The sequence below is a fragment of the Megascapheus bottae genome, chromosome 16, assembly GCF_031878675.1.
Source record: "Megascapheus bottae isolate mThoBot1 chromosome 16, mThoBot2.hap1, whole genome shotgun sequence".
Classification (NCBI taxonomy): domain Eukaryota; kingdom Metazoa; phylum Chordata; class Mammalia; order Rodentia; family Geomyidae; genus Megascapheus; species Megascapheus bottae.
The window spans coordinates 21338037-21356216 of NC_143524.1; the positions used below are offsets into that span (position 1 = coordinate 21338037).

At 41.7% G+C, this 18180-nt stretch overlaps 1 protein-coding gene and 1 non-coding gene across 3 annotated transcripts in view; both read left to right on the plus strand.

Moving 5' to 3' along the window:
- Nucleotides 1-4645: 4645 nt before the first annotated feature.
- The window catches only part of Fbxo3 (F-box protein 3), a 32378-nt gene continuing 18843 nt past the window's right edge, over nucleotides 4646-18180 (plus strand). For both annotated transcript variants that reach the window (XM_090347904.1, XM_090347903.1), the window contains exons 1-3: nucleotides 4646-4778; nucleotides 9011-9100; nucleotides 11756-11919. In XM_090347904.1, coding sequence (XP_090204030.1) covers nucleotides 4672-4778; nucleotides 9011-9100; nucleotides 11756-11919 — 361 coding nt within the window. In that variant the 5' untranslated portion in view covers nucleotides 4646-4671. The remainder of the gene's footprint in view (nucleotides 4779-9010; nucleotides 9101-11755; nucleotides 11920-18180) is intronic.
- On the plus strand, nucleotides 18018-18154 carry LOC150052990 (small Cajal body-specific RNA 21). Its single transcript, XR_016538179.1, has one exon.

The window sequence follows — 18180 nt, forward strand, 5'->3', positions numbered from 1 at the left end:
TGCACTCTACCAGGTGCATAAATTTATTTTATACCCTTTTTACCTAATGGCTTTCAGATTTTTCTTGCCAGGACTTGGATGCTAATGTTGCATAGTTGCATAGTTGGTTGAAGCCTGCTCCTTTTCTTCTTTTGTCATTTTTATCTTGTGTCATTTTTATCAGTGTGTGTGTGTGTGTGTGTGTGTGTGTGTGTGTGTACATACTATACATGCATGCCTATACTGGGGCTTGAACTTTGGGCCTTGAACTCTTGCATGGATTTAACACACTACTACTTAAGGCTCACCTTAGTTTGTGGGATGTTTGCTGGTTAATTGGAGAAAAGAGTCTAAGTAATTTGTCTGCCTGGGTTCGATTTGTACTGTTATCTTCAGATCTCAGCCTCCTGAGTACCTAGGATTCTAGACATGATCCATCAGTGCCCAGCATAAATGAATATTTAATCTTTAAAATATACTGCTTATTTTTGGGCCAACATATAGCTAGTGAGCAAATTTTCTTTCTTAGGCATTTCTCTTTGTGCTGTTTTGTTTTCTTTTGTGGTGCTGGGATCGAGTTCAGGATATGGCACATATTTAATGGGAGTGCTTATTACAGAGCTATAACTCCAACCATCTCCTTTTTGTGATGATCTACATTCTTTGAAAATCTATGATATTTCTGGGCATCAGTGGCTCTCACCTGTAATCCTGGCTACACAAGATGCTGAAATCTGAGAATTAGTTCAAAGCTAGCCCAGGCACCAAAATCTAGGATACTTTTCTTTCCAGTTAACCAGCAAAAAGCTGGAAGTAGAGCTGTGGCTCAAGTGGTAGAGCAGTAGCCTTGAGTAAAAAACAAAAAAGCTCAGGGACAGGCCCCAGGTTCTGAGTTTAAGCTCCAGGACTTACAAAAATAAAACACAACTTTGTCCATCAAAATATTAACATGAAGTTTGTTTCTTCCATTCAACAGAAATGCAGATTTTTTTAAAGATAGTTTAAAAACATTTTTTTCCCATTTTTGGTGGCATGGGTTTTGAACTCAAGGACTTGGGCTTGCTATATTGGCACTATACAACTTGAGCCAGACTTCCAGCCCTATTTTACTTTTCTCTTGTTCATCTTAATTTAGTATAAACTTCAAGATAATTTAAGGCCCACAGTCAAAATTATGGTTTCTATATTCTTGGGGTAAATGATTACAGCATAGCCTAAAGGATTACCTTTCAGATCATCTCAGCCCTTGCACAAAATTGACTTCATCTGTTTCAAATATTCTTTTTTATTTGAAGTCTTTTCCGTTGGTCTTACGTTGGGGTTTTTCTATTTCTTTTGCCTTTCAGGGGAAAAAAATGAATCAATTTTAAATAGCTTATCTCACCTCAGTGAATAAAATCTAAACCACTTTTTAGAAAGAAGCTGGAAGAGGGAGATGATTTGGGTGAAACTTCAATCACTAAATTTATTTTTCTCAGTTGGGAGATCAGTATCAAGTCATAGTAATAGTTGGTGGGTTTTGTTTGCTTTTTTTTTTTGGTTTATTTGTTTTTTGGTTTTGTTTGTTTTACACCAGTGCTAGGGCTTTGAACTCAGAGCCTGGAGGCCTTCCAGCGGGCTGGGCCTTCATATTGTCTGAAAACAAAGCTTAAGAAATAAATTTGTCATATATTATGGGAAGTTGGGGTGTGGGAGAGTTCCATTCCCTTCAGCCTGGTTTTAGCATATTCTAGACATAGGCATCTGGCATAGGAGGGAAGTCACATAGGCATATATATATATATTTTTTTTAATTTTTGAGAAATTCTAAATTTACTGTTCTTCTTCCAGGCATGCAGTATGGTCTTGCAGAGAGGAATTCTCCTATAGTTAACCTCTTCTTTCCTTAACAGCTAGGACAGGAACTACACTAGAACTGAGAATCTTTGAATGACAAGTAGAAAGGAATGAGAGCTCATTGGTATAGACTTCTTTTCCATATTAAGTGATATCAATGTATCTTTCCAGCCTCTGTGTTTGGCATTATTGACAGGTAGGGTGCTGACTGTTCTGTGGGACATTCATCATATGTGGACCATGTTCCTAGACTCTGTGTTTAGCCTGCCTGTGTGTGTGTGTGTGTGTGTGTGTGTGTGTGTGTGTGTGTGTTCCTTTTCATAGTGGTAAGGATGGCAATCTGGCCTCTGCTTTCTGCTAGTATTCTTATAACTGAGCTATATCCTTAGCTCCAATTCATCTTTGGTAGCTCACAGTGACTAGATGGTACTTTCCTTCTTACTGTTCTATCCTCAGATCATCAGAGGACACATCAGGGTAGATTCTTAGATGGTTTACAGTGGGATCTAGGCTGAGGTCACACTGTAATTTCCTGCCCATCCCATGTCTTGTGGTCAGAAGAGTAGCTTGCGCTACCTGGACACCATCTAGATGGCCAAGGTTGCTGACCCTAGCCCTCAACTGGGCTTTATGAGGAGGCCCCTCAGGGAAGGCGATATACCATCCTCTCCCAAACCTATACTTGTTAGGAAAATGGAGAATGGAAAAGAAGAAGGCCAGGCTCAATCCTCAACAAGCGAGGAATGTTTATTGAGGAACAATGAGGGGCACAGACCTTTCTGAGGGATTTGAAGTTGTCTGAGCTGGATTTTTATCTGTTCTGTTCAGGCACTAGGATTTTTATAGCAAAGGGTGAGATGAGAGATAAAAAAGGAAACCCCTTCACAGATAAGAGTAAAGAAAGTGGTGGACATAGCATGTGGCTGATAATGTATTTCCCATTATGGCCCTTCATATTCTCATAGTGCCTGGGGCTCCTGCTGAAATGCTTCTTTCTGCTTGAAACTGTAATTCCCTGGGTACGTGCTCAAAAAAGAACTGGATCAACACAAAAACGTTTTAAATGTTATTTATTTTTATTATTGTGAGGGTTTTTTGTTTTGTTTTGCTTTTTCACTCTTTAATTTGTACTTGGGGCAAGTGCCTTTCTCACCTTGGTCCTGACTGGGACAATGGAGGAAACTTTCTTAGTAATCTTTTGCACTAAGTCACAGCTGAGACCAAACTAAAGCACAACAGTAGAAGTCAATTCAGTGTTTTGGGGTTTTTGTTTTGTTTTGTGTTTGCCAGTATTGGGGCTTGAACTCAGGGCCTGGGCACTGTCCTTGGGCTTTCTCAAGGCTTGGGCTCTACCACTTGAGCCACAGTGCCACTTCTGGCTTTTTCTATGTATGTGGTGCCAAGGAATCAAACCTGAGTCTTCGTGCATGCTAGGCAAGCACTCCACCACTAGGCCAAACTCTGGCCTTGTCTATGGGTTTTAAAACATGTAGCCCATCTAACAACATACATAAGTATAAACTAGGGTTAAATGCCTTCATAAAGTGTCCTGCCTAAGGCGCCAGTTTTTTTTTTTTTTTTGTAAATAGAAATGATTATCAAGCAATCTGACTTTAAACTTTCTTTTTGATGACCTTAGCTTAAAAGTTTGAACAAGACTGTTTATATAAATAAACAAGAAATGACCACTCTTAATCAAAGTTAACAAACATATGTATAAATACTATGGATGTATGGAATTGTGATTATAGGTTGTTTTCCTGAACAGAGTAAGGATTACCTTCTATGCATCACCCTTATAATAACAAAGAAAAAGAAAAAAAAGTAGGGGTTATAAATATTAAAACCACAAAGAGAACTCATCAGTGGTATTGTGAATGGAGAAAACGAGCATGGAGAGTCTGATAGTTGAGGGATCCCGTCCAGCATTTGTAAATTCTGGGGAACAAACACTTGTTGGGTATCTAACCTGGCACTTTACACCAAGGCTTATACATCATCTGGGCAAGGCTGCACAACACCCATCTTTTTGGCTTCAAATTTTACTCCCTGTGGGCACCTCAGCTCTTCAAAACCCCTGGGAATGTAAATTTAATGACAAAAACCTAACTATTCACACTCTGTGCTGTCGTTACAGGCTGAGAACCAGCCACAGCAATTGAGAAACATCTAATCATACTTTTTTTTAAATGAATGTGGTGCCAAGGAATTGAACCCAGGTCTTCATGCATGCTAGGCAAGCACTCTGACCACTAGGCCAAACTCCAAGCCCCTTGAGAAACATCTAATACAGACTACACATGTTGCTTCGAGGGTGGGGTTGGGGGGTCCAGTAATGTCCCCAAAGATCCTTCCTCAGTTTAGGAGAAGTGACTTTCCCAGAGGCTCTGGTTGTTTCGGCCTAGCCCCTACGGTGTGCACAAGGCTAGGAGCAGTCTTGGATTGTGGGAGGGTCACCGGAGCTAAACAGGAAAGGGAAGGGGTTCCTGGATGGGAAAACAGAGGGTGAGATCTGGGAGGCGGCCTTGAGGACACGCGGAGTGAAATGGTTAGGACGGGAAGGTTTTGGAGCTGGAATGTTAGGAGAGATCGGGGAAAATGCGTGGATCTGCAGAACAGGACGGGAGCAGGCAGCCACGTAGGGCGTGGAGCCAGGGAAGGACGCGGTGCGGCGCCCAGGGGCGGGATCGTACGAGGTAGGGCGTGGCGGGAGGGCGGGGCCTCCGGGTGGGCGTGTCCTAGGGCGGTTACATAACAAACCTGTGCCTGAGACCCGCGAGCGTGTCAGGCGGCGGGGGCGGGGCCAGGGGCGGGGCCGGGGCCGGGGCGGGACCAGGCTGCATCGGGCTAGGCAAGATGGCGGCCATGGAGGCTGAGACGGCAATGACGATGACCCTGGAGTCGCTGCCTACAGATCCGCTGCTTCTCATCTTATCCTTCTTGGACTACCGGGACCTAATCAAGTAATGGGGCAGTGCGCTTGGCAAGGGTGGGAACAAGAGGAGGAGTCGGCCAGGCGGGGCGGGGGAAAGCCGGGCCTTCAGAGAGAACCTTGGCGCCCTGCGGCAGCTTGGAAGGTGACACCGGGTCCGTCCTCGTCCTGTTAGAGCCGCTCACCCCACCCCCTTCCCGGGGGCGGGGAAAGGCGCGGACCCGGAGGGCCTGGCTGGGGCGGGGGCGGGGAGGGGGTCTCCTTTCCCATCTAGGCCCCAGGCCTCAGCGGAGGGAGGTCGTGCTGTCCCCGCCCGGGCTGCGCCGCCGGCGGAGTCCGCGGGCCCCGGACGCCGGGGAGCGAACCCCTTTTTCTGTCGGGCACTAGTGTCTGCTGGGACCCGGACCTGGGATCCAGCACCGGTGGCGTGGGCAGGTCGCGCCCGCCGGTGTGTCACCCCCGCGGGGGGGGGGGAGGAATCTCCCTGAGTCACTTGGATGACTGCGAATCATGTGACTCTCGGTTCACCTTGCCCCCCTCACGGTGGGGTGGGCGGTGGGGTGGGCGGTGGACTGGGGGTGTTTGGGTGCTGACTTCCGGTGAGGGGAGGCGATGCCAGGTGATGGATTGTCATAACGCGTTGGGTTTCCCACCTGAGCGGTGTCGGTTATATAAAGGAAAGCGCTGGGTTTCTGGTTCAGCAACAACCACAACAAAAACCAAGAAAGAAACGAAGAGCAGCGGTTAAATATGGAGTCGTTCTTTTCAGAAACGGGGGCCATCGGGGATGGTGTGCCCGTCCACCTTCCCGGCCCTGCCTTGGGTGTGAGGATTGTTTACCTCTTTGACTACGTGGCTCTGAGGTTTTTGTTTTTGGGTTGTTTTTTTTTTTTTTTTTTTTTTTTTTTGTGCTACCGAGTTTCTTTGCCTAGCAGGAGGATAGGAAAAAAAAAAATCGAGCCACCTGATCACCCACCCGTATCCTGTGTTAGCAGTTAGGATAGAAATATAAATTTCTCTGAATTACAGATAGTGGTTTGTTGGCCTACGGTTGGCAGAAGTACACAGCTTCTTGCAGCTACTTGCTAACACATTTTTTTTTTTTTTAGAAAACACTTTTTTTTTCCTACTCTGTCTATTAAAAAAGAGAAAGGGGTTTTTGTTTTGTTGTTGTTGTTTTGCTGGGCACCTGGTGGCCCCTGCCTGTAATCTCAAGAGGCTGAGGTCTAAGCTAAGGATTGGTTCAAAACCTGCGCAGACAGCAAAGTCCAGGAATCTCTTATGTCCAATAAACTACTCAGAAAAAGCTGGAGGTGGTGCTGTGGGTCAAGTAATAGCCTTGAGCACAAAGAGGCTCAGTGACAGTGCTCAAGCCCTGAGTTCAATCCCCAGACTGGCAAAACAACAAAAAGTTTTTTCTGTTTTATTTGTAAAGGAAAGGTTTTTCCAACTCAAACTGTTCATTTGAAGAATAATATTCTGTTTCTCTGAACTCTTCCTATTTCTGCAGTACCTTCCATCGCCCCCTACCTCTGATACTTTAGAGTGCTTCCAGAGTGATTCTCCCACAATAGATCTATCATTCTCCCTAAAAACCTATGATACTCCTTGTTTACAGACTGGACATTAAAATTCTGTAGTGTTTGAGGCTCTTACCATATGGTGTATTATCTAAGGCTCTTCAAGACTTATTTCTCCTCCACTATTGTTTGTGCACAGTCCAGACTAGCCAAATTTGACTACCCACATATCACACACACACACACACACACACACACACTTATTTTTTGTTGTTGTTGTGTAGCTTAATTAAGCTAAACCTTACTTGTAAATCTTGCACTCCTCTTCCTCACCTGGCATGGTGAATCTTTTTTTTTTTTTGGCCAGTATCAGGGCTTGAACTCAGGGCCTGAGCACTGTCCTTGGGCTTTCTTAAGAATAGAGCTCTGCCACCTGAGCCACAGCACCATTTCCAGCTTTTTCTATGTGTGCGGTAGTGAGGAGTCAAACCTGGGTCTTCATGCATGCTAGGCAAGCACTCTACCACTAGGCCAAACTCTCAGCCTGTATGGTGAATCCCTTTAAGATGACACTCTTTACCTTTTTCCTCCTTTTGTGGAATTTACTTGCTATACTGGACAGATTGTACATACTGGAATGTGAGGACTGTTCTGTTTGGTTTTGTATTCAGCAAGTATTCAGTAGATTTGTTTTTGGTGAGACTGGAATTAAGTTTGCTTGGTAGGCACCCTACCACATGAGGCACTTCTCTACCTCTTAGTTCATTTTTTTCCTCCCTAATTATTTTTCTGTTTTTTGAGTGCCTGTTGTGCACCTGATAAATGTTAGGGATTAGTGAAGAAGGCAGATAAAGTCCCTCTAGAGTTTATAGACTCCTAATCAAGAAGGTGGAAAGACAAGGTGCTAAGTGTTATGAACAAAATAGATGCTGTGCTGAGGAGTGGGGACTGAGGGACCACCAATCGCAGTGGAAGGAGCTGCCATATATAAAACACAGCATAGTACATGCCTCACATGGTGAGGGACTGTTCAACAGCATGGCCCATTGGAGAATCTACAATGCTGGTATGGATGGATATAAGGAGTGACTAGATACAAAGAGTGACTCACAGGCAAATTTGCTTGGGATCAGGCAGGTAAGATTATATAAGGACCTTGTAAGGTAAGGTGAGGACACAGATATCATTTTTAATGCTTTAGGTAATCACAATTTTAAGCTATGAAAATCAATAGATTTGAATACACATGAATTTCACTGGCAGTCATGTGTAGTATACTGTAGCTTCTTTCTCTACAATACAATTCAGCCTTAACTTGTTGTGTCCAGCCATTACCAAAGTCGTCATACTTTGGGAACATATTTACTCAATTGTGTTGAGCACATTACTCAACTGTGCTGGACTGGAATAATCCATTGGGATCATGTTGTAATATCAGTGGCAAAGTTTGAGTCTGAGATAGCATCACTTTTCTTTCCCAGGGTGGTTTATTGTATACCATTTCTATTTGCACCTTGTCTCAGTATCACCTGTGGCATACTCTAGATAATTGAAGTCAGTCTCTAGAACAGTAGTTTTCAACCTTTATATACATCAAAATTTATTTGCTATTTGTTCCAGATTCTTTTCGGTTTAATTGTAGAGGCAGTGGAGAAAGAAAAATCAAGAAGAGAGGAAATAAAACTTGAATTTATAAAACTAGCAAGATTCTTAGGTTTACAAAATTTAGTTTTGAGTTTCACTTGAGTTTGTACAAATATAAGGATGCTGTTTCTGTAAAATATAAAAACCAAAGCGTAACATCCTGCCCATGGCCTTGACAAACCCTCTGTGATGAAGTCTGTTGCCCCAGTGAGATCATTTACTAACGTTCTACGACTTGTGATTGATTCCTTTTCTGAATAATTAGAAATGTGCTTTCCTAGCCAGATACTCGTGGTTCACATCTATATCCTAATTACTCAAGAGACTGGATTCTTAGGATCCTGGTTTGAAGCCAGCTTGGGCAGATGAATTGGAGAGACTCTTAACCCCAATCAGCTAGCAAAAAGGCAGAAGTGGGGGTATAGTAGGGTGCTAGCCTTAAGTGGAAAAAGCTAAATGAGAGAATGAGGCCCTGAGTTTGCAATTTTTTTTTTTTTTTTTTTTTTTTTTTTTTGCCAGTCCTGGGACTTGAAGTTAGGGCCTGGGCGCTGTCCTTGAGCTTTCTCAAGGCTAGCACTCTACCACTTGAGCCACAGTACCACTTCTGGCTTTTTCTGTGTATGTGGTACTGAGGAATCGAACCCAAGGTTTCATTCATGTTAGGCAAGCACTCTACTACCAGGCCACATTCCCAGCCCTCTCTTTGCAAATGTTTATGCAGGGTAATAAAATATTGAACGCAAGCTAGGCACTGGTGGCTCCCGCCTGTAATCCTAGCTGGTCAGGAGGCTGAGATTTGAGGATCTCAGTTCAAAGCCAGCCTGGACATGAAAAGTCCATGAGACTCTTATCTGATTCACCACTAGAAAACTGGAAGTGCCACTGTGGCTAAAGTCTTAGAGTTCTAGCCTTGAGCAAAAGAAGCTCAGTGACAGTGCCCAGGCCCTCAGTTCAAGCCCCAGGACTGGCAAAAAAGAAAAGAAATATATTTTATTATGGTAGTGAATTGGAAATAAGTAAAAAGAAACAAATTAACCATATTTTTGTTTGTAACTTTGTAATTTTCTCTTATACTAATTGTGAATCTGGTTACTGCCAGCTGTTGCTATGTTAGTCGAAGACTTAGCCAGCTATCAACTCATGATCCGTTATGGAGAAGACATTGCAAAAAATACTGGCTGATATCTGAGTGAGTATTCATACTATGTATTTTGTGTGTGTGGAAAGGGGTAGATGAATTTCTTTAGGCTAAATTTTAACTGTGGTTTTCATTGATACACAGTAATTTGTGCATACTATGAGTTAAATGTCATACTTCAATATATGTATATAGTATATAATGATTTTTATCATACTAACATTTCTGTGAGTTAACCAAGATTAGCATTTCTGTCTTGTTAAACTTTATGTTGGGAACCTTCCATCTCCTCTTAGTTCTTATAAAAATAGATATTACAAAGTATAGAATAAATTGTTGTAAACTATAGCTCTATATGCTGTAAAAAAATTAGAACTTTTTTCTATTTGTTGTTGGTGGTGGTGGTAGTAGTTGTGGGGCTTGAACTCTGGGCTTGGGCACTGTCCCTGAGCTCTTCAGCTCAAGGCTAGCACTCTACTACTTAAGACACAGTGGCATTTCTTGTTTTCGGGTAGTTAATTGGCAACAAGAGTCTCAGTCTTTTGTGCCCAGGCTGGCTTTGAACTGAGATCTTCAGATCTCAGCATCCTGAGTAGCTAAGATTACATGAGTCATATAATGACTCATGAGTCATTGGTGCCTGGCTCTTTCTTACTGTTTAACACTATGTTAGCAACTGTCATTAAATGTCCATCTGACTCTCCTCCCTCCTATCCTCCAGATGGAAACTGCGAGTCTATCCTGATATTCCTTTCTAACCCTGGTCTCTGTCTCCTGTTTTGGTTCTCTTTATGTCTACCAGTAAATATTGGTGCTCTTTGTTCTTAGCCCATTCCTGTTTAACTTTGTGAGAATCACTACCTGAATCCCTCCCTTCCACATCCCCAATGGGCCCGAGCCTGTTGGCACAACTGTCTACTGTAGGACATTTCTTTTGGCCATATGCTTCAACTTGGTTCAGCAAATGTTAACAGATTTGCCAGAATAAAGTGAAAATGACAGACAGTTGGGGTGTGAAGGTTAGGAATACTATCATTTCTTAGACTGCAGGATGTCAGCTCGAGACTAAATTGGTAAAGTGTGAAGTGAAAGTTTAAGTACTATTTTTCTGTCTTTTTTTTTTTTTTTTTTGTGGGGCTGAAGTCTGGGCCTGGGCGTTGTCCTTGAGCTCTTCAGCTCAAGACTACAGTCCTTCCCCTTGAGCCACATCCCCACTTCCCGTTTTTCAGAGGTTAATTGGAGATGAGTCTCACATTCCTTGGTGCCCGGGCTGGCTTTGAATCATGATCCTCAGATCTCAGCCTCCTGAGTAGCTAGTATTACGGGCCTGAGCCACCACACTCGGCTTAAGTACCATTGTTTATAGCTGCCAGCTTTAGTTCTACCAGACACTGGGAAGAGGAAGAATGGAGAAGTTTTGAGTATTACTGTATCCTTGCTTTCATTTTGTATTGTCAGCAGGTACATTTAAATGGATAAATTCAGTATCAGATGTATAGGCATTTGGAAGTATAGAGGTAACTTCCATAAATAGCTCATTTCATTAATTTGAGCTTAGAACTAGAGGTTCTTTTTGTTTTATTTTGTTTTTTAATTGCAAGGCTTTTAGTATCTTTTTATTTATTTGTTTGTTTATTTTTGCCAGTTCCGGGGCTTGAACTCAGGGCCTGAATACTGTCCTTGGGCTTTCTCAAGGATAGAGCTCTACCACTTGAGCCACAGCACCACTGCCAGCTTTTTCTATATGTGGTACAGACCCAGAGCTTTGTGCATGCTTGGCAATTACTCTACCTGTAGGCCAAATTCCTGGCCCCTTAGTACCTTTTTAATATAAATTTTAGTTTTTGTGCTACTGGAGATTGAACAAAAGACCTTAGTAGATAAGTGTCTGTCAGTGATCTACCCTGGTGGCCCATACTTGGTGGCCCATAGCCACTCAAGAGGTTGAGATTTGAGAATCGTAGTTGGAAACCGGTACTGGTAGAAAAGTCCATGAAACTCTTATATCCAATTAACCATCAGAAAACTGGAAGTAGCACTGTGGCTCCAAGTGGTAGAGTGCCAGCCTTGAGCATAAAAGCTCAGGGATAGCTGGGCTCAGTGGTTCACGCCTGTAATCCTAGCTACTCAGGAGGCTGAGCTCTAAGAATCATTGTTCAAAGCCAGCCTGGGCATTGAAGTCCGTGAGACTCTTATCTCCAGTTAACCACCAGAAAACCAGAAGTAGTGCTATGGCTCTAGGGGTAGGGCAGTATCCTTGGGCTGAAGAGCTCAGGGACAATGCCCAGGCCCCAGGTGTAGGGCAAGTAACCTTGAGTTGAAGAGCTCAGGGACAGCCCCCAGGCCCAGAGTCCATGCCCCCCAACCACCATCACCACCACCACCAACAACAACAATAACAACAACAAAAAGCTCAGGGATAACTCCAGGCCCTGAGTTCAAGCCCCATGATAAATAGTAGCAGCAAGAAAGTTATAATTGGTATATTTTTAGCAGTAAATTAAGTAAAAAGTATGAAAATAAAGGACACTAGGTCGTAACTGCTGTTAAAATTGCTGATGTCTATATCACTTCTAGCTATCTATCCTCTCTTTGTGACTGAAATAAGCAAAAGAAAAGGTGAAGGAACCACAAATACCCAATAAAATATATTGTTAAGTGTAAAGCATACATGTTATTTCAAATGTCTTTTAAAAATCTTTGTAGGGAAGAGAAAATGCGGAAGCGTCAGTGCTGGAAATCCATCTTCATAGACACTTACTGTGATGTAGGAAGATACATTGATCATTATGCTGCTATTAAAAAGGCCTGGGATGACCTCAAAAAGTATTTGGAGCCCCGCTGCCCTCGGATGGTTATGTCTCTGAAAGGTACTGGAAATAAAGTGTCACCTTCCCCACTTTAGTTATTCCTAGTGTAGATAGTACAATATACAGATTATATTGAATCACTATCATGTGTCTACCTGTGCGAATTTAACCTTGTTTAGTCTCCATTTCATTAATTTCCTCTCTGATCATTTTTATTTCCTCCTAATTTTGTTTCACTTCTGAGGCTCATCATAAGGTTATTTATTTAGAATCTCTGATTTTTGAAGTAAGGACTTGTAGCTATAAACTTCCCTCTTCTAACTGCCTGCCACATTCCAGGTATGTTTCATTTTTTATTTGGTTCTAGAAAATTGAAAATTTCCTTCCTGAATTTCTTCAAGGTCCCACTGACCATTCGATGTGTATCATTCAATCTTCATGTATTTGTGTAGTTTCTATAGTTTTTCTTGCTATCTGTCTAATTTTATTCTATTGTGACCTGTTTAAGACTTGCTTTATGGTGTAACATTTGATTATTTTCTTTTTTTTCTTTTGTCTGTGGTGGGGCTTGGAGTATGGGCCCAGGTGTTGTCCCTGAGCTCTTCAGCTCAAGGCTACCGCCCTACACCTTGAACCACAGCCCCACTTCCTGTTTCCTAGTGGTTAATTGGAGACTCACAGACTTTAGTGCTCAGGCTGGCTTTGAACCACTATCTTCAGACCTTAGCCTCCTGAGTAGTTAGGATTACAGGCATAACCACTGTGCCCAGCTCTTGTTTTCGACCTTGTCTTTAATTCACCACTCTTCTTTGGCCAAGGAAGCAGAACCCCAATTTTGTTTAAAGGACCTTTGATCTAGAGCCTGACATTTTTTCCTTAGCCTTGGTATCCACGTGGTGGTTGTTTATTCAAGGAGGAAGTAGAACATTTATCTTTTTGTCAGTCCTGGGGCTTGAACTCAAGGCCTACGCATTGTCCCTGAGCTTTTTTTGCTCAAAGCTAGCACTCTTATCATTTGAGTCACAGAACACTTCCAGCTTTTTCTGTTTATCTGATACTGAGGAATCAAACCCAGGGTTTCATGCATATAAGCAAGCATTCTAACCACTAAGCCACATTCCCAGCCCTTTATATTTATTTACTTAATCTGTAGTGGGGCTTGGACTCTGGGCCTGGGCACTGTCCCAGAGCTCGACTCAAGGCTACCACCCTGCCCTAAGGCCTGGGCATTGTCCCTGAGCCCTTCAGCTCTAGGCTACCACTCTACCCCTTTACCTCAGGGCCAGATACACCTGGTTTTCTTTTCTCATTTTTCTTTTCTTTTTTTTTTTTTACAGGGGTCATGGGGCTTGAACTTGACCTGGACCTGAGCTCTTCAGCTCAAGGCTACCGCCCTACCCTTGAGCCAAGCCCCACTTCTTGTTTTCTAGTGGTTAATTGGAGAAAAGAGTCTCAGGTCCTTTTGTGCCCAGGCTGGGGGCTGGCTTTGAACCTTGATCCTCAGATCTTCTGAGTAGCTAGGATTACAGATGTGAGCCACCACACCCGGCCCACATCAGGTTTTCTAGAGATTAATTGGACATAAGGTTTTCACAATCTTTAGTGCCTGGGTTGGCTTTGAACTGTGATCCTCGGATCTCAGCCTCCCGAGTAGCTAGGATTACAGGCATGAGTCACCTCGCTAGGCATTATATTTATTTTTTATGTGCAGACACAACTGATGCTACAAGATTGCTGGAGAATACCTATCATGATCTCTTTTTAAAAAAATTTGCATTATGTGGTGCTGGAGATCAAACCCAGGTCAAACACATGCTACTGCTGAGTTATACCATAGCCTTAAAGATTTTCTCATGATTTATTTTCATAATATTTGGGTTGAGCATAATGCCTCCAGGAGATTTCTGTTTTTCAAATTTATATAAATTGTATGATTGTGTATTAATTTTTTGTGTTTTAGTTATAAGAGTCACCTGTATTATATGTAATAGTTTTCCTGTTTTTATTGTAATATAGTTTCATTATATAAGTAGAACACAGCATGTACATTTGAAATTTTTTTTCTAGCTCTAGTCACTACAGTAGTGCTGTAAATTTAATATAGTTTTTAATGCATAAACATAAGGCAAATAACTAGGATTGGGTTTTCTGGGTTATAGAATATGCTTATATTAAACTTCAAAAGATACTTGCAAGTAGTTCTGTTAGCTTGCCAGTATTTTAATGTTGTTTCCTTTAAAATTTCTCTTTACTCTTAGTAGGGATAAAGTATTGGTTTAATTTGCACTTCCCTGAGGTGGTAAAATAATGATAGTTGTATTTCCATCTTTCCATATCACTTCTTTCTTTGCTTTACTTTATGAAAACTTTGGGTAAAGTCCTTGGTATTGTGTTGCATAGAAGTAATGGTAGTGTAAATCTTTAAGTTGCTCATCATTGGGGTAAGCTTCCTACATTTTACCTTTAATATGAAGCTTGCTCTGGAATTTTTGTTAACTATTCTTTTGTTTGTTTACATTTTTGAGACAGATCTCCTGATATAGCACAGCCTAGCTTTTTGGGGGGGATGGGGGGTCATGGGGCTGAACTCGGCCTGGGTGCTGTCCCTGAGCTCTTCAGCTCAAGGCTTCCACCCTAATCCTGGAGCCACAGCCCCACTTCCCATTTTCTGGTGATTAATTGGGTGCCAGAGCTGGCTTTGACCTCAATCCTCAGATCTCAGCCTCCTGAGTAGTTAGGATTACAGGCATGAGCCACCACGCCCAGAAGAGCATAGCTTAGCTTTGAACTTTCTTCCTAGTCTCTTATCTCTTATGTCCTGTGATTCAGGCATATGATACCATACCCATGTACATATATACATGTACATGTACTGGGCCTTGAACTCTAGGCCTTGCATTCTTGCTCAGCTTTTTTGCTTGAGCTGATGCTCTGTCTCTCAAGCCACACTTCCAGTTTTGGCTTTTGTTAATTAATTAGAGATAAGAGTCATGATGAAGGTCTGTCTGCCTAGGTTTGCTTTGAACTGAGATCCCCAGAGCTCAGTCTCCTGCATTAGCTTGGATTATGGGTATAATTCACTGGCACTTGGCTAGTAATTGAACTTTATCAAATAACTTTGTCTGCCTTATGATTACCATATGATTTTTCTCTGTTATTCTGTTGGGTAGTAAGTTAAATTGATTTTTTTGAAGGCTAACAAACTTAGCATTTCTAGAATTAATTTACTTTTATTATAATACATTATCTTTAATGTATTAGCTTACTAGTGCTTTTGGGGGTCTTTTTAATTAATACTTTCTGAGAGAGTTTGGTCTGTAATTTTCCTTTCTTGCAATGTTCCTATCAGGTTTTGGTATCAAGATGATGCTGGCCTTGTAAAACAAGTGAGGAAGTGTTGCCTCTTTTTCTGTTTCCTGGAAGAGTTTATGTAAGCTCAGTCTTATTTCTTGCTTAAATGATTTATAGAACATGCTACCAAGCCATTGAACCCTGCAGTTTTCATTATGGGAAGAATTTTTATTAGGTATTCAATTTCTTTTTAGCTATAGGACTATTCAGGATTTCTGTTTATTCAATCCTTCCTACCTTCCTTTCTTCTTTCAATCGTTTCTCTCTCTCTCTCTCTCTCTCTCTCTCTCTCTCTCTCTCTCTCTCCCTCCCTCCCTCCCTCCCTCCCTCCCTCCCTCCCTCCTTCCTCCCTCTCTCCCTCCCTCCCTCCCTCCCTTCCTCCCTCCCTTCTTCCCTTCCCTTCTCCTACCCTCCTTCCCTCCTTTCCTTCCTTCTTTCCTCCCTCCCTCCCTCCCTCCCTCCCTTCCTTCCTTCCTTCCTTGTATGCTGGGGCTTGAATTTGGAGCCCGAGTGCTCTTTTCCTTGAGCCACAGTCCTGCTTTTAGCTTTTTGGTGGTTAATTGGAAATAAGTCTCATGGACTTTGCTGCCCAGGCTGGCTTAGAACTGCGATCTTCAGATCTCAGCCTCCTGGGCTATGGTTACAGGTATGAATTACAAGCACCTATTTATGTCAGTTTTAATACATAATGTTTACTCACTAAATTGTCTACTTCATCTATATTTTCAAATTTGTTGGCATGAAATATTTTAAATTCTTTATCTTTTTAATTTGTATTACATTTGTAGTGATAGCACTTTTTCTACTTCTAGTCATAATTATTTATTTTGTTTTGTTTTGTTTTTTTCTATTTTTCTTACTCTGTCCTGTCAGGGCTACTTAGATCTTTAAAAAAAAAATCTGGTTTTTTTATGCATCCATTCTAATTATGTATTTTTTATTTATTTATTTCACTTTTAATTTATAATTTATTTCCTCTGACTTGAGATGATTGCTTAGATCATGGATTCTTCCCTCCGTACAAGGGCATTTAGTGCATTATTTTTATGCAACAGTGTTTTGAGGTTTTTATTTTGCTTTTAAACAAGGTCTTGCTAAGTTGACCAGGCTAGCCTAATACTGTGTAGCCTTGGCTAACCTCAAGCTCATGATCCTCCAACTTTTATAAACTCTTTTGAGTATTGGCATTACAGGCAGGCTCAGCTCAAAATATTTTTTGAGAAAAAATAGTTTCTGATTTTTTTTTTTTTTAATCAGTTGTGGGGCTTAAACGCAGGATCCGGGTGCTGTCCCTTAGCTCTTTTTGTTTAAGGCTAGTGCTGTACCACTTGGAGCCACAGTGCCACTTCTGGTTTTCTGGCAGTTAATTGGAGATAAAAGTCTCACAAACTTTGTGGCCCATGGCTTTGAACCATGATCCTCAGATCTCAGCCTTCTGAGTGGCTAGGATTTTATAGATGCTGATTTTTTTGTGGGGGGGGAGAGGTTCATGGGGCTTGAACTCTGGGCCTGGGCATTGTCCCTGAACTCTTCAGCTCAAGGGTACCACCCTACCCTTGAGCCACAGCCCCACTTCCCATTTTCTAGTGATTAATTGAAGAATCTCATGGTTTTGTAGTGCCCCGGCTGACTTTGAACCGAGATCCTCAGATGTTAGCCTCACGAGTAGCTAGAAGTAAGCAACAGGTGCTGATTTTTAAGCCATGAGTTTGTATAGAAATGTATTGCTTGATTTCCTAACATTTGAAGCTTTTTTTAATTTGATGATCTTTAAAATAGTTTCTATTTCAGTTTCTCTGTGATCAAAGAATATACTCTGTATGTCTTCTATCATTTAAAAGTTATTTTGGCCAGGAGCTGGTGGCTCATGCCTGTGATCCTAACTAATTACAAGGCTGAGAACTGAGGATTGTGGTGCCAGGTTAGCCTGTGTAGGAAAGTCCGTGAAATTCTTACCTCCAATTAACCACTAAGAAGCCAGAAGTGGAGCTATGGCTCAAAAGAAGTCAAGTGCTAGCCTTGAGGAAAAAAGCAATGGAATTGTACCTACGCTCTGAGTTAAAGCTCTAGTACTAGCACAAAAAGAGAAAAAGTTATGTTTTTTAGCATATGACTCAGTAATTGTTACATGTGTACTTGATAACAATGTATATTCTATAGCTATTGAGTTCAGTACTATATAAAAGTAAAATTTATTTGGATCTGATCTTTGACACACTTATTGTTTTGGTCTGTTGTTTCTTTTCCTCACTGAGATAGATAAGTTAGAATCTCTTAACCTGATAGGCAAAGTTCTCAGATAGTCCCCAGGACTTTCATTTCCTCATGTATAAACCTAGTTCAGTTTTCTCTCATTGAGTATAGATGTATTCTCCTGTGATTAAGCTCTGTTATGGAAAAGGTGAAGAGATTTTGTATATACAGTTAAGGTCTAAATAATTTGAATGTCAGTTCATCCCTAAAAAAGGAAAATTATCTTCAGTAGGCCTGATTTAGTCAGGTCAACCTTTAAAAGGGACTGGGCTTTCCAGAAACCAGAGAGCGTGTTCCTACTGACCCCAGATATGCAAGCTGGTATGTTGTGAATGGCCACTTAATAGGGATTGGTGGGTGGCTTCTAGGTATTGATTACCTCAATTGCACAATTATGAAGAATTAGATTCTACCAATACATTAAACTGGGAGAAATACCAAGCAAAAGTTGTGTTGTTTACACTAGATTTCAGTCTTATGATACTTGTGCAGAGGATCAGGTTAAGTCATATCTGGACTTCAGACCCACAGAGACAAATAATGTATCTGTATCCTGGCTCAATTTCCTTGGGAGGTGGGCCCAGCCTACTCACCTCCCCTCAGCTGAGCCTACAGTAAAGGGGCCAGGTGCTTGTCTACATGGGAGAGGTACTTAAGAAAACCTTGCCCTGTTCAAACTGTCCTCACACATATTTAAAAAATAAATTAGCCAGACAC